This window comes from Nesoenas mayeri (genome assembly GCF_963082525.1).
Source record: "Nesoenas mayeri genome assembly, chromosome: 22".
In the NCBI taxonomy this organism is placed as follows: domain Eukaryota; kingdom Metazoa; phylum Chordata; class Aves; order Columbiformes; family Columbidae; genus Nesoenas; species Nesoenas mayeri.
The window spans coordinates 2,859,037-2,875,008 of NC_137572.1; the positions used below are offsets into that span (position 1 = coordinate 2,859,037).

A 15,972-nucleotide genomic window follows, 5' to 3' on the forward strand; every position below is an offset into this window, starting at 1 on the left:
TGCTGTTTATCTGGTGGGGCAAGGTTAGAGAAGGAGAAGAGAAGGTTTGCCATCTGTAGCTAAAATCTTTGAAATCACGAGGAGTGGCCTATTAGCGCAACAACCTGCAAGATGCCAATAGCAGCTGATTCAGAGGAGAATGCAGAATGCATCCCAGTGGGTAGTTTACAGCATGAAATGGCTTCGGAGCAGGTTAATTTTATCTTAAGTCTTCTGCGTTGGGTCAAAAATTTCCTGCAGACGTTTGTATGGGTCTTCTCAGTATAGGCTCGCTTTCAAGGTACTTAAAAACGTGCTGAAATGGGATGAAAGAGATTTAGGCGTACTCCTTTCTTTATTCGGGCCGTAAGTCTGAGTATCCACATAAAAACCATCAAAGGCAAGTTCAGAAGTACCAGGAAGGAAATTCTGGCATCCTGGGTACCCCTCTGCTGTCCACTTTTCCCCTGCAGAAAGTGTTCATGTCCTCACTGGAAATGTTTGTATGGCACAGAAGTTCATGCCCGCTGACTTTGACAAAGGCTTATTATTCCTAGCAAGAGCCAAGCTGGACTTTTGTGCTGGTTTCTTATAACCTTCAGCAGGAAAGGACTGAGCTGCAAAGGAGGAGCAATAACTGCAATCGCGTCCTCCTCAACGGGGCAAAACACTCCACAGCTGCCATGTAACAAATCTTAGGGGGGTTCAGCTCGTCTTTGAGTTTTATTGAGCTTGCCAAGTAGAGTCCATTAGATTCTGTGCAGATTGTGAGTCAGCAGAGAGCTCGTCCTGTGCAATATGTACATTGTCACGCTCCATAACGATAGCCCGTTATTTATGACTATGTAATACACAGTAGGCCATTCATAAGTGCATTATTATACCAGGGATGTATACTGAAAAGTCAGGGAGATAACTTATGAGATGACAGAAGAAACTGCTCCCGTGCAGCTATACTGCTGTCACTTTAGTTTTTAACTGTAATTTAAACTATTTTGGGCTGTGTACAGACATTCTGAAGAGCATTTCTGCCTTGTTTTCCTCCATGCTTACTCACTGCAGATTCTCAAAGAGTTCAAATAAATGACAATCACACCAAAACTAATTTGGCTATTAATGCATGTGTAACTCTCCAAACTGCTTTTAGTTTCATGCTATGGGCCAGCAGGATGTAATTTGGGGCAACAAATATTGCCTAGAGGAGGCTACTCGGGTCCAATTGCAGTTAAGTGACATTACAAGGAGTTTACTTAGACAGCAACATGAAGCAGAGCAGGAACAAAACCTGAATGCACAATCTGAATATTGGACTAGCTGATCTTTGCATACAGTAAGTAATATAGGAAAGAGTGTTCTGTTTGAGAAGGTAGATGTTAAAATACGCTCTTCTTAAATATACATATATATATATTTTTGGATGTTTGGGAAAGTATTTTGACAATTGTAATCTTATCTCAAATTACATTTTTCAAGTGTCAGGAACATCAGAAAGGAAAATCGTATTTCCTTTGAGCATTTGTGTTAAGTAGACTCATGTTGATAGGGCTCATTCAGGGGGAAAAAAGTGTACCTTTTAAGTTTTTAGTTGATGTGTTAAGAACACCAATGAATTGCTGCTTCACTTTCACTCCATTGCTGCTCATTAATGTGTATTTAATATCACCTCAGTGTTTTGTCCCAGAAGAACATTAGACTTGGTCTATCTGAAGTGCTTGCCAGCCTCTTCCTTGCCTTCACTGTGAGCTGCATCAGGTCCCAACAGTTTAATGAGAGTACAGGAGGCAAATAGCAGTTCCTAGATCTTCCCCTCTCTTCCCAATGGAGGAAAAAAGCTGCAAATCTGCCACAAGTAAGTTGTTTGTCCGGTATTTTCATAAACTGCAGATTAAAGGGCTGGAAAAATACAAGAATCCAAGTGCAGAATCAGATCCCAGCGCAGCTGATGGAATGATGCTCCGCACCAGAGCTGAAAACCAGGATATTGGAAGAAGTTTCGATTTGATCAAGAATTTACCCTTATCACTACACTCTGTATCTCCCTTCGCTGCAGGGGCTGCATTTCCAGATCAGTACAGGTGCCGGGTCTAAAGTTTCATGCATTTAGTGCAGTAGCAGCTACAGCCAAATACTTGGACCCTCTGAGCAAGCAGACGGGTTCTCTGTGAGTGTAAAACTCAAGTCAACAGAGCTTTGCTTCTTTATGCAAACTAAGGACCCAGTCTATAACTTATTTCCCTTTTCACTCGGTCCAAAGAGTTGCAGAAGTCAGCTGATGGTAGAACGGGTGATCACCTCTAGGGTCTGCGTTATTATGAAAGTGATAACTTACATCGCCAAATCAGTGGTTGTTCACAAGAACTCTGCAGGAATTACCATTAGTGAACACACGTGGTAAATCTCCAAAACAAAGAGGGTGGAAAGGGTGCTGAAGCGCTATTTCCCGGCGTATTATTTTGCCCCCCGAGGTAGGGATATCTCAGGGATGTGGGTTCTGTCATCCCTGAGCGTGGATGAAAAGGATGGGGAGGGGGTTTTACAGCACTGTGACAAACTCAGCTCCTGCTTCACCCTCTGGATCCTGAGCCAGGGCCTAAGGGAACAAAGAGGGAGATTTCTCATCGTTTCCTCAGGCTGGGGATGAAGATGCACAAAGCCTGGTCCTGCCGCACTCGTCACTGCTTTAACGAGGAATTTGGAGGACTCATCAGTGCAGGGTTGAGCCCTTCCAGCCCTGATTTGAGAAACGCACGCAGAAGCAGAACGATATTTAGTATCTGATGATATTCATTTCAAAAAGCAGGACACTAAATAGCCGAGTTAGGCTGCAGTCAACCAACCCTCCTTTAAACCCACAGCTCCAAATTAATCTGCGGCGCCGCACAACTTGAAATTCCACATGCAAACTATTGTTTAGAGGGGAAGCCTTAATAGTTTGTGGGGTTTGAATTTTTTTTCATCATTTGAACTTTAAAATCCATGCGAAACGCTGGTGGGAGCAGACGTGCTTAAAATGGCGAATGAGGGAATGAATGGAAACAAAACTGATTGGCTGCGTACGCTCTGAACCGCTTCTCACTTCTCACCACTTCCTCAAATACGTGTTCCCTGGGGACTATTCATGCACCATATGTGATACAGAACAGAAAATACACAGCCAGTTCCCTTCTATTACTTCCCATTAAAACGTATTTTCTGAAGTTCCTCTCTGTGGACGTCTCTTAAAACTTGATGTTATCAGTGGATACTTTTTATTTTCATTTCAAACATGTATCGTTCTGTTTATTATGTTTTTTAGTGTGAGCAGATTGTATTTATTTGAGAAAAACGTTTGCTGTTTAAAAAAAACCCAATAATTGTATTGCCAAAAATAGCTGTAATTACCTGTGACATCTGTATTTTTTTATTTGGGGGGGATTTATTGGTTGGTTTTAATCTTGTTTTCAAGTGCTAACAACTGTTAAAACAACCATCGCGTTTTAATTTGCTTATTACATTAAATGGATTTCTCGGAAGTCGGACAAAAATGTCTCGTAGGTGATTTAATAAAGCTGCCGCGCACCCACACCTTCCCGTGCCCGTTTACATTCTCCTCTCAAGCACCTCGGATTAGGTGGAGAGAATGTCCTGACACAGACCTGCAATGGCCCTGGATGGGGTGGCAGCCTCAGAAGCATGAAGAATGGGCAATTTGAGCTGCATTTTCCTTCCCTCCACCAAAAGATGAAGTTCATCTATTTGACAGCAGATGGCACAAAACTATCTCAAGTCTGGTTTTCCATCTACTGCACAGGAACAGTTTTCCCTCTGGGTTGGACGCAGGTGATTTCACAGAATCACAGGATGTCAGGGGTTGGAAGGGACCTCAAAAGATCATCCAGTCTCTCTATTGCTTGATGGCTTTTCCCCTCCCAGAATTATTTTACTGTCAAGTTTAGATGTGTGGAACTGGAAGCACAACTACACCAAAGCACTTCTTACCTTCTCAACACATATCTTTCATAATCTGGATCTTTTAATCCAGCAGTAATTTAATCAGCCAGCAAGACTCCTTTTGAACCAACTAACGACACTAAACTTCATGGCCTATAGCTCTGTTTTCCAATAAAACCCATCCTATTATGATTAACACAAAAGCCAGAGCTTTTTAGAGTCAGAGATACACTGCGTGATGCACTTCCATGCACCTGAAGGTTTAATGGAAACAGGTTGTAGTGAATTGGAACTGAAATGCGTAATGTATTTATAACTAACCATTTTGGCCCATTCACTCAAACTTGTGCCCTGTGAACACACGTGGGATTTACACCACACTTCTTATTTTATCAGCTCATTTTGACCGTATCAGTCATTCGCAGTGAATGTCGGGCAGTTGCAGGGAACTGCCAGAAGAGGATTTGCCGAAGCCTTTTTGGAATCAGCACTCATGGTTACGCCATGGAAAGAGGTTTGGACAAACCTTGCAATGTTGCTGGACATCATGCACCCAGGAGACATGAAAAGCTTGAGTGCGCCCTGAAATAATCAGGACATGGGAAACCCAGATTGTGCCACCGGTCGGTCCCCTGGGACCTCCTCGATGCTTTGGTGCTCAGCGAACCTTTCACAACCACCTCCCCAATGCTCTTAATTCCCCGGAGAGCCACAAACCACACGCAGCTAATTCTGTTTCTCTGGTTATTTGTTTTGCTGGCATCCCTGCAAGCAGAGCAATGCAAACCTCCTGTACACAGAGGTATAAGATGCAGAGTGATGCAAGGCTATTTTTTCCAGGGATTTGAACCATTCAGCTGGGTTTTCAAGCAACCTTCAACTACTGCACAACAGCACTGCTCACCTAATAATCTCTCCCTTCCAGGGCGCCCCCCATCTTGGGGAATTAAACCGTGCACAGTGCACCTGTAGGATCACTGCACCTTTAGGTGCTTTCCCCTCTCTATACATCACCCCCACACAGATGCTGAGCAGACAGAGCCGGGGGGGTGCGAGGTGAAGCGCCACCGCTCCTGTCACCCACCAGTTTCATTTTAGGGACCTGTGAGGTCACAGATTTCTCAGCAGCCGCCAACACCTAGGAAACGCGAGAGTGGAATGGAGGGAGAGGAAAGGAGGCAGAGAACCCGCAGTGATGAAGTCACGGTAAATCTGCTCCCCCGGTGCTGAAAAGGGACCCCGTGGCCCCGGCAGACAGAGGAAACCAGCACAGAGCGTCTCGCCCGCAGCGCACCATGACTTTCACCAGGGTGCTGCACGTCGTGGCTCTGTTCCTGATGCAAGGTAAGCAGTACGCGTTGCTTTATACCACGTCCCCTTTGCAAGCAGTCAGCTTGGAGAACGCGATTTCCAGAGCTTTGGGGCACACAACATGCGAAGCGGCTTTGCTGTTGTTGTTTTCTTGTTGACAATGCTGTATTGTCACCAAAGTTCCAAAGCGCGCTGGTGCTGAATTGCAGCTGACTGCTCAACCCAGTTTCCAGGAGATCAGTTCACCTCCTGGCATGCTTGAGATGGCAAAGCATTGGCAAATGGAAAGATTCTCCCTTAAATCTGGACAGCAGATTGCTGCTTGCTGTCATGGCTTGGAGGTCTTTGTACGCCTCTGGTCACATATTGTGTAAAAAGATGCTAATATAAGAAGCCAGAGTAATTTAGAAACCTCTTGCAAAGGACTTTGAAATTGAAAAGCACTTTAAATGGTCAACCTCCTTACTCCTACTAGAGGATGCAGCTCATACCGACTTTGCTAATCCCCTCGCCTTCATACACAGGAGAGCGTATGAGGTTCACGTTTGACTATTTCAAATAGGGAAAGACTTAAGCTGAGCTTTGCGGGAGGAACGCAGGCACGAGTCTGGTTCACAGTATCACAGTATGTTTGGGATTGGAAGGGACCTCAAAAGATCTCATTGAAGAACAGTCCCTCTCCTTTCTTAAATGCTGGAGCAGAAAACACAGCAGTGCTATTGCTGATGCTTTGGTAATACTCTTGTACATAAAGGTATTGCTAACATCGGACCCATCCAATCTAAACAAGCATTCTGTAATACTGCTTGCTTAGGATATTTTATTACCATTGCTTGTGTTTAACAGAAGAAGCTGCCAATTATATCCTAGCTGAACAGCAGATGTGCTCCAAATCAGCAGCTTCCGCTCTGTTTCAGTGCACGACCCCTCTTCCCCCAATATTGCCAGACTAATGCATGAAGAATTCGTGCCTGCTGACAACTGCTCCCTGCGCTTGGCCACCAGAATTAATTCAGGCTCCCACTCACAGGTTCAGCAGCCACAGGTCAAAAATAACCCATTAAATACGATTTCTCTACAGGCTCCAGTTTTAAAGATAACTCTGAAGTTATGCATTGAGTGCGTATCACTGCAATAAGCTCTGTGTGCTTTCTAAAGGCTCAAATTAGAGCAACCAGAGGCATTCTGCTCGGTTGCATCCTGCAATTTCTAGCATGAAATTGCTGCTCTGTCTTGCCAAGAAGGTGGATATATCACTGTACTTGATGCTGGACTAATCTTTCCAGGTACCCAGGGCACCTGGGATCCACAGGGTACAAGAATCACTGTCCTCTAGAGCTGGGACTGGCGCATGTCCCGTGTCACCACAACTGTGCCATGGTGGGCTACAGTGGTTTGGAGACCCATCAAACCACCCCCTGTGCATGGAAGGAAACTTGACCTGTGAGTCATGGTCTGAACGCAGCCACGGTCGCTCACGGAAATTCTGTTTATGCTCTGCTCTGGGGGCTGCTGCTCGCTGGTTTAGAGAAGCAAGCAACACCTCTCCCTTTTCTGGTTCGGTCTTGCTGCTCTCGCCTCAAAAGGAGTGAGCTGAAAGCCCCTGAAAGCTGTTGGCGACAGGAAACTATCACTGAACACAACGCAGACGGGCCCTGTGGAAACCACAGCACGGCCCTCTTGCCCCCTCCCGACACAGGGTTTCACAAGCAGAACCGCTGCAAGGTTTTCCTTTTGCTACCGCTCCTTGGCAAACGACCCGAGCTGCATTGCTGATAGATGTTTAAATATCTCTGATGAAAATGAAAAGCATTCCTGAAGCCCGGCAGGTTCATTTCCCCAAGCTGAAGTGGTCGTGTGTGTAGCAGGAACCTGCAGCACACAGCTACCTAGAAAATAAAATCAATCCACACAACACAGAGATGAAAATAAACCCCTCTCACTGCCTATTTACTGAACTCTGAGCTGGGCACTGCTATTAGTAATTTCTGCAGTACATGCTTTTTCTGGAGAAAACAATTCATTCCAGGGCATCACGTATTTTCACAAAGTATCTTAGAATGTCTGGAGAGAACAAAACACACTTTACTGCCTGTAAAATGAGATAGAAAGACACAGAATGACATTTCATTTTAGGAACCTCTGCCAGGCCGGGTTTGCAGATCTTGCCTGCGAAAGAAGTTTCAAAGCCAGTTCAAAGCAGTGGCAGCATTACGCTTTTTGAGTAAAAAAGCCTCATTTTGCAAGGGGCTAATCATTCACTGCTCGAGCACGTCCAGCAGCTCCAGAAGGGAACATGGAATAATGAAAATTCCTGTTTGTATTAACATACAGGGTTACATATACATATAGATATAGATGATATAGATATAGATGATATAGATATAGATATATAGATGATATAGATGATATAGATATAGATGATATAGATATAGATGATATAGATATATAGATATAGATATATAGATATAGATATATAGATATAGATGATATAGATATAGATATATAGATGATATAGATATAGATTATAGATATAGATGATAGATATAGATGACATAGATATAGATATATAGATGATATAGATATAGATGACATAGATATAGATATATAGATGATATAGATATAGATGATATAGATATAGATGATATAGATATAGATGATATAGATATAGATGATATAGATATAGATATAGATATAGATATAGATATAGATATAGATATAGATATAGATATAGATATAGATATAGATATAGATATAGATGATATAGATATAGATATAGATATAGATATAGATATAGATATAGATATAGATATAGATATAGATATAGATATAGATATAGATATAGATATAGATATAGATAAAAGGGTCTCCTATCAATTATTCAATGGCTTGTGTGGAATAACATTCAATAACTAAATCTGGTTGTGCTGGCAGATGAAGATCACAGACCTCTGGTACAAGTCTTACCCAGCAGCTGTGGTGACCTATCTAATGACTGTGATTTATTGATATCAGTACAATTGTATGGGCAAGTTTCCCAATGTAAGAAAACCTTTACACCCATGGAAAAAAAAAAGGGAAAGCTGGCATATTACTCTGCGTGAAACATTTTTGTCACATGTTCATACATGGTTTTTCCCCCTCACCTCTGGCAGGGGATTTTCCAGGAGCTGGCAGTGAAACCGTAACTCTGAAGGAAGGTGAAGACCTAAATCTGCGCTGCAGCCTCAGCGGTGACGGCAGTTCTGCCCGGCAGTGGTTAAACCCTCATGGTTTTGGCATTTTCCTGAACACCCAGCGGGGTAAGTGTGAAAATTGAAGGCAACACTTTCCACGGGGGGCTGGAGGGTCACTCCGGGGTGGGCTTTCCATGGCCAGGCTGACTCAGCTGCTACCCAACCGCTCGAGGTGGTTTCACACTCAGCCCCTCTCTGCAGGAAGCTGATGAAATGGAAACCCCCCACAAGAGTGGTCTGGCACTAGAGCTTTTACCAATAAACCATAGTTACCACCAGCACCAAGAGATAAGCACAAAACCCCACTCCTGCCTTACAAGAGAGATGGGTGAGGACATGCCTGAGAGCCCTGGGTGCTCTTCTGCTCATTGGGGAATTTGACAGGCAGTGGTTTCTAATATGTGCTGACAAAGCCAAAGTTATGCTTATTATATTCCCTTCCACTCCCTATACCTCACATCTATCTGTCCTTATCTCCCCTCCTTTTGGTCTGAATTCAACAGCTCTGCAAGCTGAGGACTCCCCATTTGTACAACACCTAGTCAGCATCCCTTCTTCTTAAAGCTTCAGGTTTTAATGATAACACTGACTGGGATTTATCCCAATAATGTTGGGTACCTAAGAAAAAAAACACAACCGTTTTGGAGGTCTTTTTGTCCCCCGTGACTGATACACGTCCCCAGTTTCAGTTCAATTTAAGGGCAGAAAAGTTGCACTTTCTGTGCTGCGATTGTGGGAAAAGTCCCTGTGACTTGCTGGCCTGACCCCGAAGACTCCGATGGGTCACCCAGCAAGAGGGATGAAGCGAAGATTTAAAAGTATAGAGAGAGAAAGGGGACACAGTACAGATAGTCTAGGAGGCGGGCTCATTAAAACCAAGGTGATTTGGCAAGGATAGGGGAAGCGAAACAGCCAATTAATAAGCAGGTAATAAAGAGGTGTGGGCTGACCATAGCGTTCATTTATATATCACAAAATACAGCCAAAGAGGGGAAGTTGTTTGTTCGCGGCCAGGTAAAGGCTTGGGGAATGGGGAAGGGAAAGCTCCTCAGTTCATGCATCTATGCTTGGTGTTCAAAGGTCATATTGCTGTTCTGACCACATATCAAATCCTCACACAGGAATAAGAGCCCCTGATAATAAAAGCAAGAAAAAACATCTAATTTTCCCCACTGGCAGCATGTTTCCCTTTTTCTTCAGTTTACTGCGACCTCTGTGCTAGAACTGCTCCCTTACATCAACTGTTGATGAATTTTAAAAATGCAATAAAGAAAACCTCCTCGTTCATTACTGCTTTGATTATCTGTCTTCCTTTTATGCACCAAGACACATAGCATGCTGGGTTTTATTTTCCTTACAGCTTTAAGAGATCGGAGGTACAAACTTATCCATTATTCAAAGGAGGAATTAGCCATCCAACTGTCTAACGTAACCGTGCACGATGAAGGTGTCTATAAGTGCTTCTACTATGGCGTCCCATTCAAAAGCAAGAACAAGACCGTTGAGGTATTAGGTAAGTTCCCTCACCTGCTTTGCTCCAGAGGAGCAGAACAAAGCCAGCCCCTCGACTCCAGAGATGCATTTTTGCATACAACTGCATGGTGCTTAACACACCGTCATCCCGGTCTTAGCTCAGTCCCCCAGAACAACGCTATGTATGCAGCCATCCATAAAAATCAGTGGAAAGATGTACTGTGACTGATTCTAAATCTTCTTGCTGCAGCTGCTCCTTCTAATCCAGTACTGGAAGTATCCCGGGACACAGAAAGCAGCATTACGCTGTCTTGCTATACCCATGGGTGTAAACCACAGCCCAAGGTCACCTGGCTGTTGGACAATGGCATAGAGCTCCCCGGTAAGTGTGAAAGGATCATGGACTGATTACTAACAATTTCTCCTTATCAGCCTTGGGTATGTTTAAAAATATTGGAGGGTGAAACACCTTCTGTAACATATTTGCTGGGACTACACTGATCCTCTGCTCATTCTGTACAGCTCAGCCCCCGTGGTGCCAGCGTTGAATTCAGTGTTCATGCAAGAGAAAGGCTGATCTGCTTTGCTCACGTTCAGCACAAAACAACCACTTGGCACCAGAATCTCTTGAGAGTCTGGAGCAAAATTCCACTGATATAAAATGAAACCAAAACCGGCGGCACAATTTTCAAAGGCCAAATATAAAGCCAGTTAACAAATCCATTATAACCATTTTCATGTTGTAAGCGGTAGATTTTGCTCAGCTTTGCTGAGCAGCTCGGGCACACACCAGCCTTTCCCTCTTGTTAACATGCTCGGAGCCACCACATAGCTCAGCTTTATTTGTGTACTATATAAACAGCTCCTTTGAAGACCATGTTCTAATAATAACTAGTTTATTAGCTGTAACTGTAGCACATTACACAGGAAATGTACACCCGTATCAAAGTCTGAGAAAAATACCCGGAGTGGTGTCTATGATATGGCAAGTTATCTGTAAAGGCTAATTTGGAAACAACTAATTTCTTTCATTTAAGAAATAAAGGTGTTACGAAGGGTAACAGATCAAGAGAATACAGTTTGTTTCCAGAGAGCTGTGGCATTACAGACAGTAGAGATTATTGTGCCACCTTGGGCATTTAAGTTAAACATCTGAGAAAACCTTCCTCTCCACCAGCGCTATTCAAAGATGTCTCTGCCACATGAAATACACCTTTATTTTTCCATTTTGTATAAATGATTAGAAGTCAGTATTACCTAGAGGACCAGGAACTACATCAGACAAGTTACGTGGCTCTCTCTAATTCATTATGGCAAGGCAATTAATCTTTGGTTAACTTTAGCCCACTGCAAAAAGGGAAGAGTCAAACCTGCACTGACTTGTACAAAATTTAACAGAGTTGCACCAATGCTTATTTATTACAATCATAAATACTGCACAGTAATACAAATTTAATGACTTCTTTTTACATTCTGGCTAACAAATCCACAGTTATTAAGACACAAAATCAATGCCCTTGGATTACCACATAGCAGAACCAGAACTTTTCTAGATCTCGGTCATGCTGCAAACAGCAGGTCCTTGCATGGCTGTGGCACATAGAAAAGCAATTTATTCTGTTCAGTGAGGACCAAAAGTGGCCATTTCGCCACAGTCCTGCAGGGCAATTTCCCCACACGAGTGGTGAAACAGAGCGGAGGCTTTGGGGTGAGCGCAGGAGATGCAGCGACACCTGCACTTAAACAGCCGCCGAGGAAGAAAACATGACCTCGCTGCCTTCGGGTGCCCGTGTAATCCATTTACACAATGAACCACTTGTGCGCAGTAATCACGCGCTGCTTTAGCAGAGCCCAGTAATGCAGATAGCGCCTGGAAGGTTTTTCATTAAATTGCTCTTGACTAGAAAGCACTTAAATGTTTTCTTGCAATGGGTGTCTAGGTGACACTAAGCACAAGTTAGAAGCGGATGGGAAGAAATGGACCACAACCAGCAGGCTGACAGTCCTCGCCTATGGGCCCGGGTCAACCGCCAGCTGCATCGTTCGCCACCAAGCACTGAAAGAGAAGCTGATGGCATCTTTCCACTTTGAGGACATCCCTAGGACGGGTACTGCAGGCTCCTTGAGCTGAGACTATCCCGGTTTACCTCTCTGAAGTGGGGGAAGTGATGCAAAGCTGAAGCCCATAGGCTACTGCTGTGTGTGTAGGATCTATTTTTAAATGAGGGCCACCTGGGGCACAAGAAGAACTCCAAGCTAATATTTGGGGGCTTTTTTAATGCTTCTTAACTACCTTAAAATGCATTAAATGTTAAGTCACAGCAGCCCAGACTGGTCAGTTCCCCAGTGCTGCTGCTAGAATTCAGGCATGTTTGGCCTAAAGCTTTAAATATAATTCAAAGTTCATGTTCCTAAAAAGCAGTGAGCTCTCCACGTCTTCTGTGTATTAGACACATCCAGCTGGGAAGCTAGCAGGGTGTAAATGGAAATTAACACTGAAGCTGCTTTTCTAATAATTCTTATAGTTTGCCTTCTGCCCATTTACTCATCTTTAGGATCACTCTGATTCTTCTTACCTTGTTCTTCCTTAGATTGCTTGATTCAACAAATGCTTATAAAGTATATTATAATGCTTATAAATTTGTACTGTTGGGTTTTTTTCAGAGAAAAATACATATCCTGCACCAGCTGCGCTAGAGGTCAATACACATGCAACTGAGAATGAGCAATCTCCAGGTAGGCATTAACTGCTTGGCCTTTTCTTAATTAATGTGCAAGGCAGATAAACACAGTATCTATCACAGAAAATATTGTGCAGCATCTCTACGTAGAACTAGGGCTGCAAAAGAGCAGTTGCCATCAGCACCCAGGGACATTTTGCTCAGGCTTCACAACCGCTTTGGTTTTCTTCCCCAGTGGCTGCAGCAGAGTCGGATCTGAACAGCAGCACAGCCTCTGCTCCAGGCTACCCACAACATAATGGTAAGGGTTTCACTTTCATTTGTCTCCTCTTTTCATAGCATTAAATACGTTCAGAGGACAGGAAAGTTCTTCCTTAGATTGCTTGATTCAACAAATGCTTATAAAGTGTTCTGAAAGTTGTACCATTGTTGGGTTTTTTCAGTGACAAATACAGATCCTGCACCAGCTGCGCCAGAGGTCAATACACATGCAACTGAGAATGAGCCATCTCCAGGTACGTATTAACTGCTTGGCCTTTACTTAATTAATGCGCAAGGCAGATAAACACAGTATCTATCACAGAAAATGTCGTGCAGCATCTTTACGTAGAACTAGGGCTGCAAAAGAGCAGTTGCCATCAGCACCCAGGGACATTTTGCTCAGGCTTCACAACCGCTTTGGTTTTCTTCCCCAGTGGCTGCAGCAGAGTCGGATCTGAACAGCAGCACAGCCTCTGCTCCAGGCTACCCACAACATAATGGTAAGGGTTTCACTTTCATTTTTCTCCTCTTTTTATAGCATTAAATACATTCAGAGGACAGGAAAGCTGAAGGTGGGAGGGTGGGACTGTAACTCTAACCACAGATCAGATAGAGCAACCCAAACAGCCCGGAGCATGGAGCATACCAGAGCAGCTTTCATTTTTCATGGATCAGTTCCATGGCAAAGTGTCTCTTCTGATATTTACCTTGGGTTTGGGGGGTTTTCCTTTAGGATCTGAGCAACTAACCATCCCTTCTACAGTACCAGAAGATCCAGTAGTTAGCAGCTCCGCATCAACACCAACCCAGCAAAACCTCCAGCCCGATGTCACATCTACTTGTAAGTTCGGTCTTAGTTACATGAATTTACCAAACCAGGACAGAAATGCTACTGAGAACAGCATTACATTCCGCATCACTAACCCACATGTAACATAAAACCAGCACTTCTTTCTTGTGCGGGGAGCCTTCAGTTTTACAACCATGAAAGCAGACAGAACCTGTTAGATGCAGAACATCAGCCATAGCAGCAGCAGGTGTGTGCGCCAGGCTGGGCTTCCCTGGACGGTTGCACTAGATGGCACTGTTCAACAACAATTATCTGTGCACGGAGCAGGCTGCAGGTTCCGAGCTGAGGAACTGTTGCCAGCAGAAGAACGAAGAGCTCCGCTGCCCAAATGGGTTGGCCAAAACCCACCCAGGTGGGCAAAGGTGCCTGCTTAGTGCGACAAGCCCTGTGGGGAAAAGAATCAATCAGCTGGCTTAGAAATACAGGAACTCTTCGTTTATATTTGTTTAGAAGCGCTACATTCTCATTTCCAATCCTCCAGGGGCTGAAACATCATTCAATGGCAACGTCACAGAAGAGAAGATTTCCACGCCAGACGCACCAGCAACTGAAAATGTAACTGTGATTTCCACCATCACCTTCGGTACGAACTCATGAGTTCAGTGACAGTTTCCAAACACGCAACAAGCTTTCTTACAGCAAGCTGGTTCTCTCTGACCTCATAATGGTAATTACATGGGTAATTACCATTTTTAGCATCTAGAAAAAATGCTAAATGTTACTGTTCATTGTGCTAGGGCACAAGTCTACCAATTTCCAACAGCTTTTCTTGCTGATACAAGTAGAAAAAATTTTACCTCAGCCTAAAATTAAGTCCAATAAGGTGACTTCTGCACTCCCACCATGTTCATCTGGCCTGGTCCAGGATCTATCATTTTGTCCTAACTACCAGAGACACACAGGAAGCTATTTAACAACACAGCCATGCACCTGCCTTTTTTACAGAGCAAAACGTGCAGCCTGAAGGCATCGAAACGAAGGAGAAGAATCTCCTGCTGCCCATCCTGGTGGCTGCTCTGATTTTCGTGCTGCTCATCATTGTCCTGCTCTTTATGAGGAAGCTGAAGAAAGCTCACGGAGTGTGGAAGAGAGGTGAGTGGTGGCCGCGTCCAGCAGCTGCTGGTGCTGCTTTGTTCGGAGGGGCTGGAGAAGTGAGGAGCCTGTTGAGCGGAGACAAGACACAGCTCCTCCAGCCACCAATTAAATGTCCTTCTCCCATAGACAGCAGCTGCGACTTGTTGCAAACAACTGTTTGCAGAGTCCCTATAACTGAGCCTCGGGTCGTGCTTCAGCTGGCATGAGGTGCCACGAGAGCCAAAGAAGTTATTATCTTAAGCATCTCTCTTGGATGATGAGGATGATTGAGCCCCCATTTTATGACTAGTCTCTCAGGATTTTTATGGGGAAGAGTCATGGCAAAATCAATCATCTTAATTACGTTTGTTTTCTGCGCAGAAAATGATGTTTCAGACCAGACAGTGGAGAGTTATAAGTCCAAATCTAATGAAGACGGTCCAGGCCACGAGAAGAATGGACACGGTAAGAAGCTTTAACCAACATAAACTGGTTCCTGTTAGACCCTGGTTCCTGTTAGGCCATTGCTGCTGACCACAGCCAGGGCGGATTGCAGTCAATCTCACCCTGCAGAGATATTTGCAAATTGCATATTTTAAACCTGAATATTCTAAACCCAAACCATTCGTAACCAAAGGTCCACCACAGATATTATAGCTGCAGCAAGAGTGATGCAGAAATGAAAATCATTGCTTTTTATCTGATAGGTTAGACTGCATAATCACAATAGGTTTCTAAATGTAATCTGCTGAAATATTATTTAAAACAATATGCATGGTATATACCAGGAACGCTACTATTGTTAAACTGTCCTGAATGGCTCTTGCCCCATTTCACCACCAACAATATTTAAACCATGCAGGTACCCCTCCCTTCACAAAACCAGTAATAAATGTGTGTTTATCTTTCAGTTGTCAATCAGAAGTCCAACGTGCAATATATAACAGATGGATATGCAGAAACAATGCAGAAGAATCCAAGAGACACAAACATTGCAATAAGTGAGAAACTGTTCGGGTGTGGAAGGGAAACGAATGTATAGTGACGGCGAGATGTGCAGAAACACCACTGTTTCCTGATATTTGTATTACAGCATTCAGACATCAACGTGATTTCAAAGAGCACAAGTACAAGCAGCTGCCCTCAATCCAAAGCACAGCTTGGGCTGCTTTCCTCA

General features: G+C 43.8%; 1 protein-coding gene across 1 annotated transcript; it reads left to right on the forward strand.

Moving 5' to 3' along the window:
• Positions 1 to 5,204: 5,204 nt before the first annotated feature.
• Positions 5,205 to 15,837, forward strand: CRTAM (cytotoxic and regulatory T cell molecule; the record flags this gene model as incomplete). Its single annotated transcript, XM_080357983.1, has 11 exons — positions 5,205 to 5,253; positions 8,376 to 8,522; positions 9,817 to 9,969; positions 10,180 to 10,311; positions 11,870 to 12,037; positions 12,846 to 12,911; positions 13,306 to 13,371; positions 14,203 to 14,304; positions 14,667 to 14,813; positions 15,177 to 15,260; positions 15,707 to 15,837. The coding sequence occupies 11 exons, from the start codon at positions 5,205 to 5,207 to the stop codon at positions 15,835 to 15,837; spliced, it is 1,245 nt and encodes a 414-aa protein (XP_080214109.1).
• Positions 15,838 to 15,972: the final 135 nt, after the last annotated feature.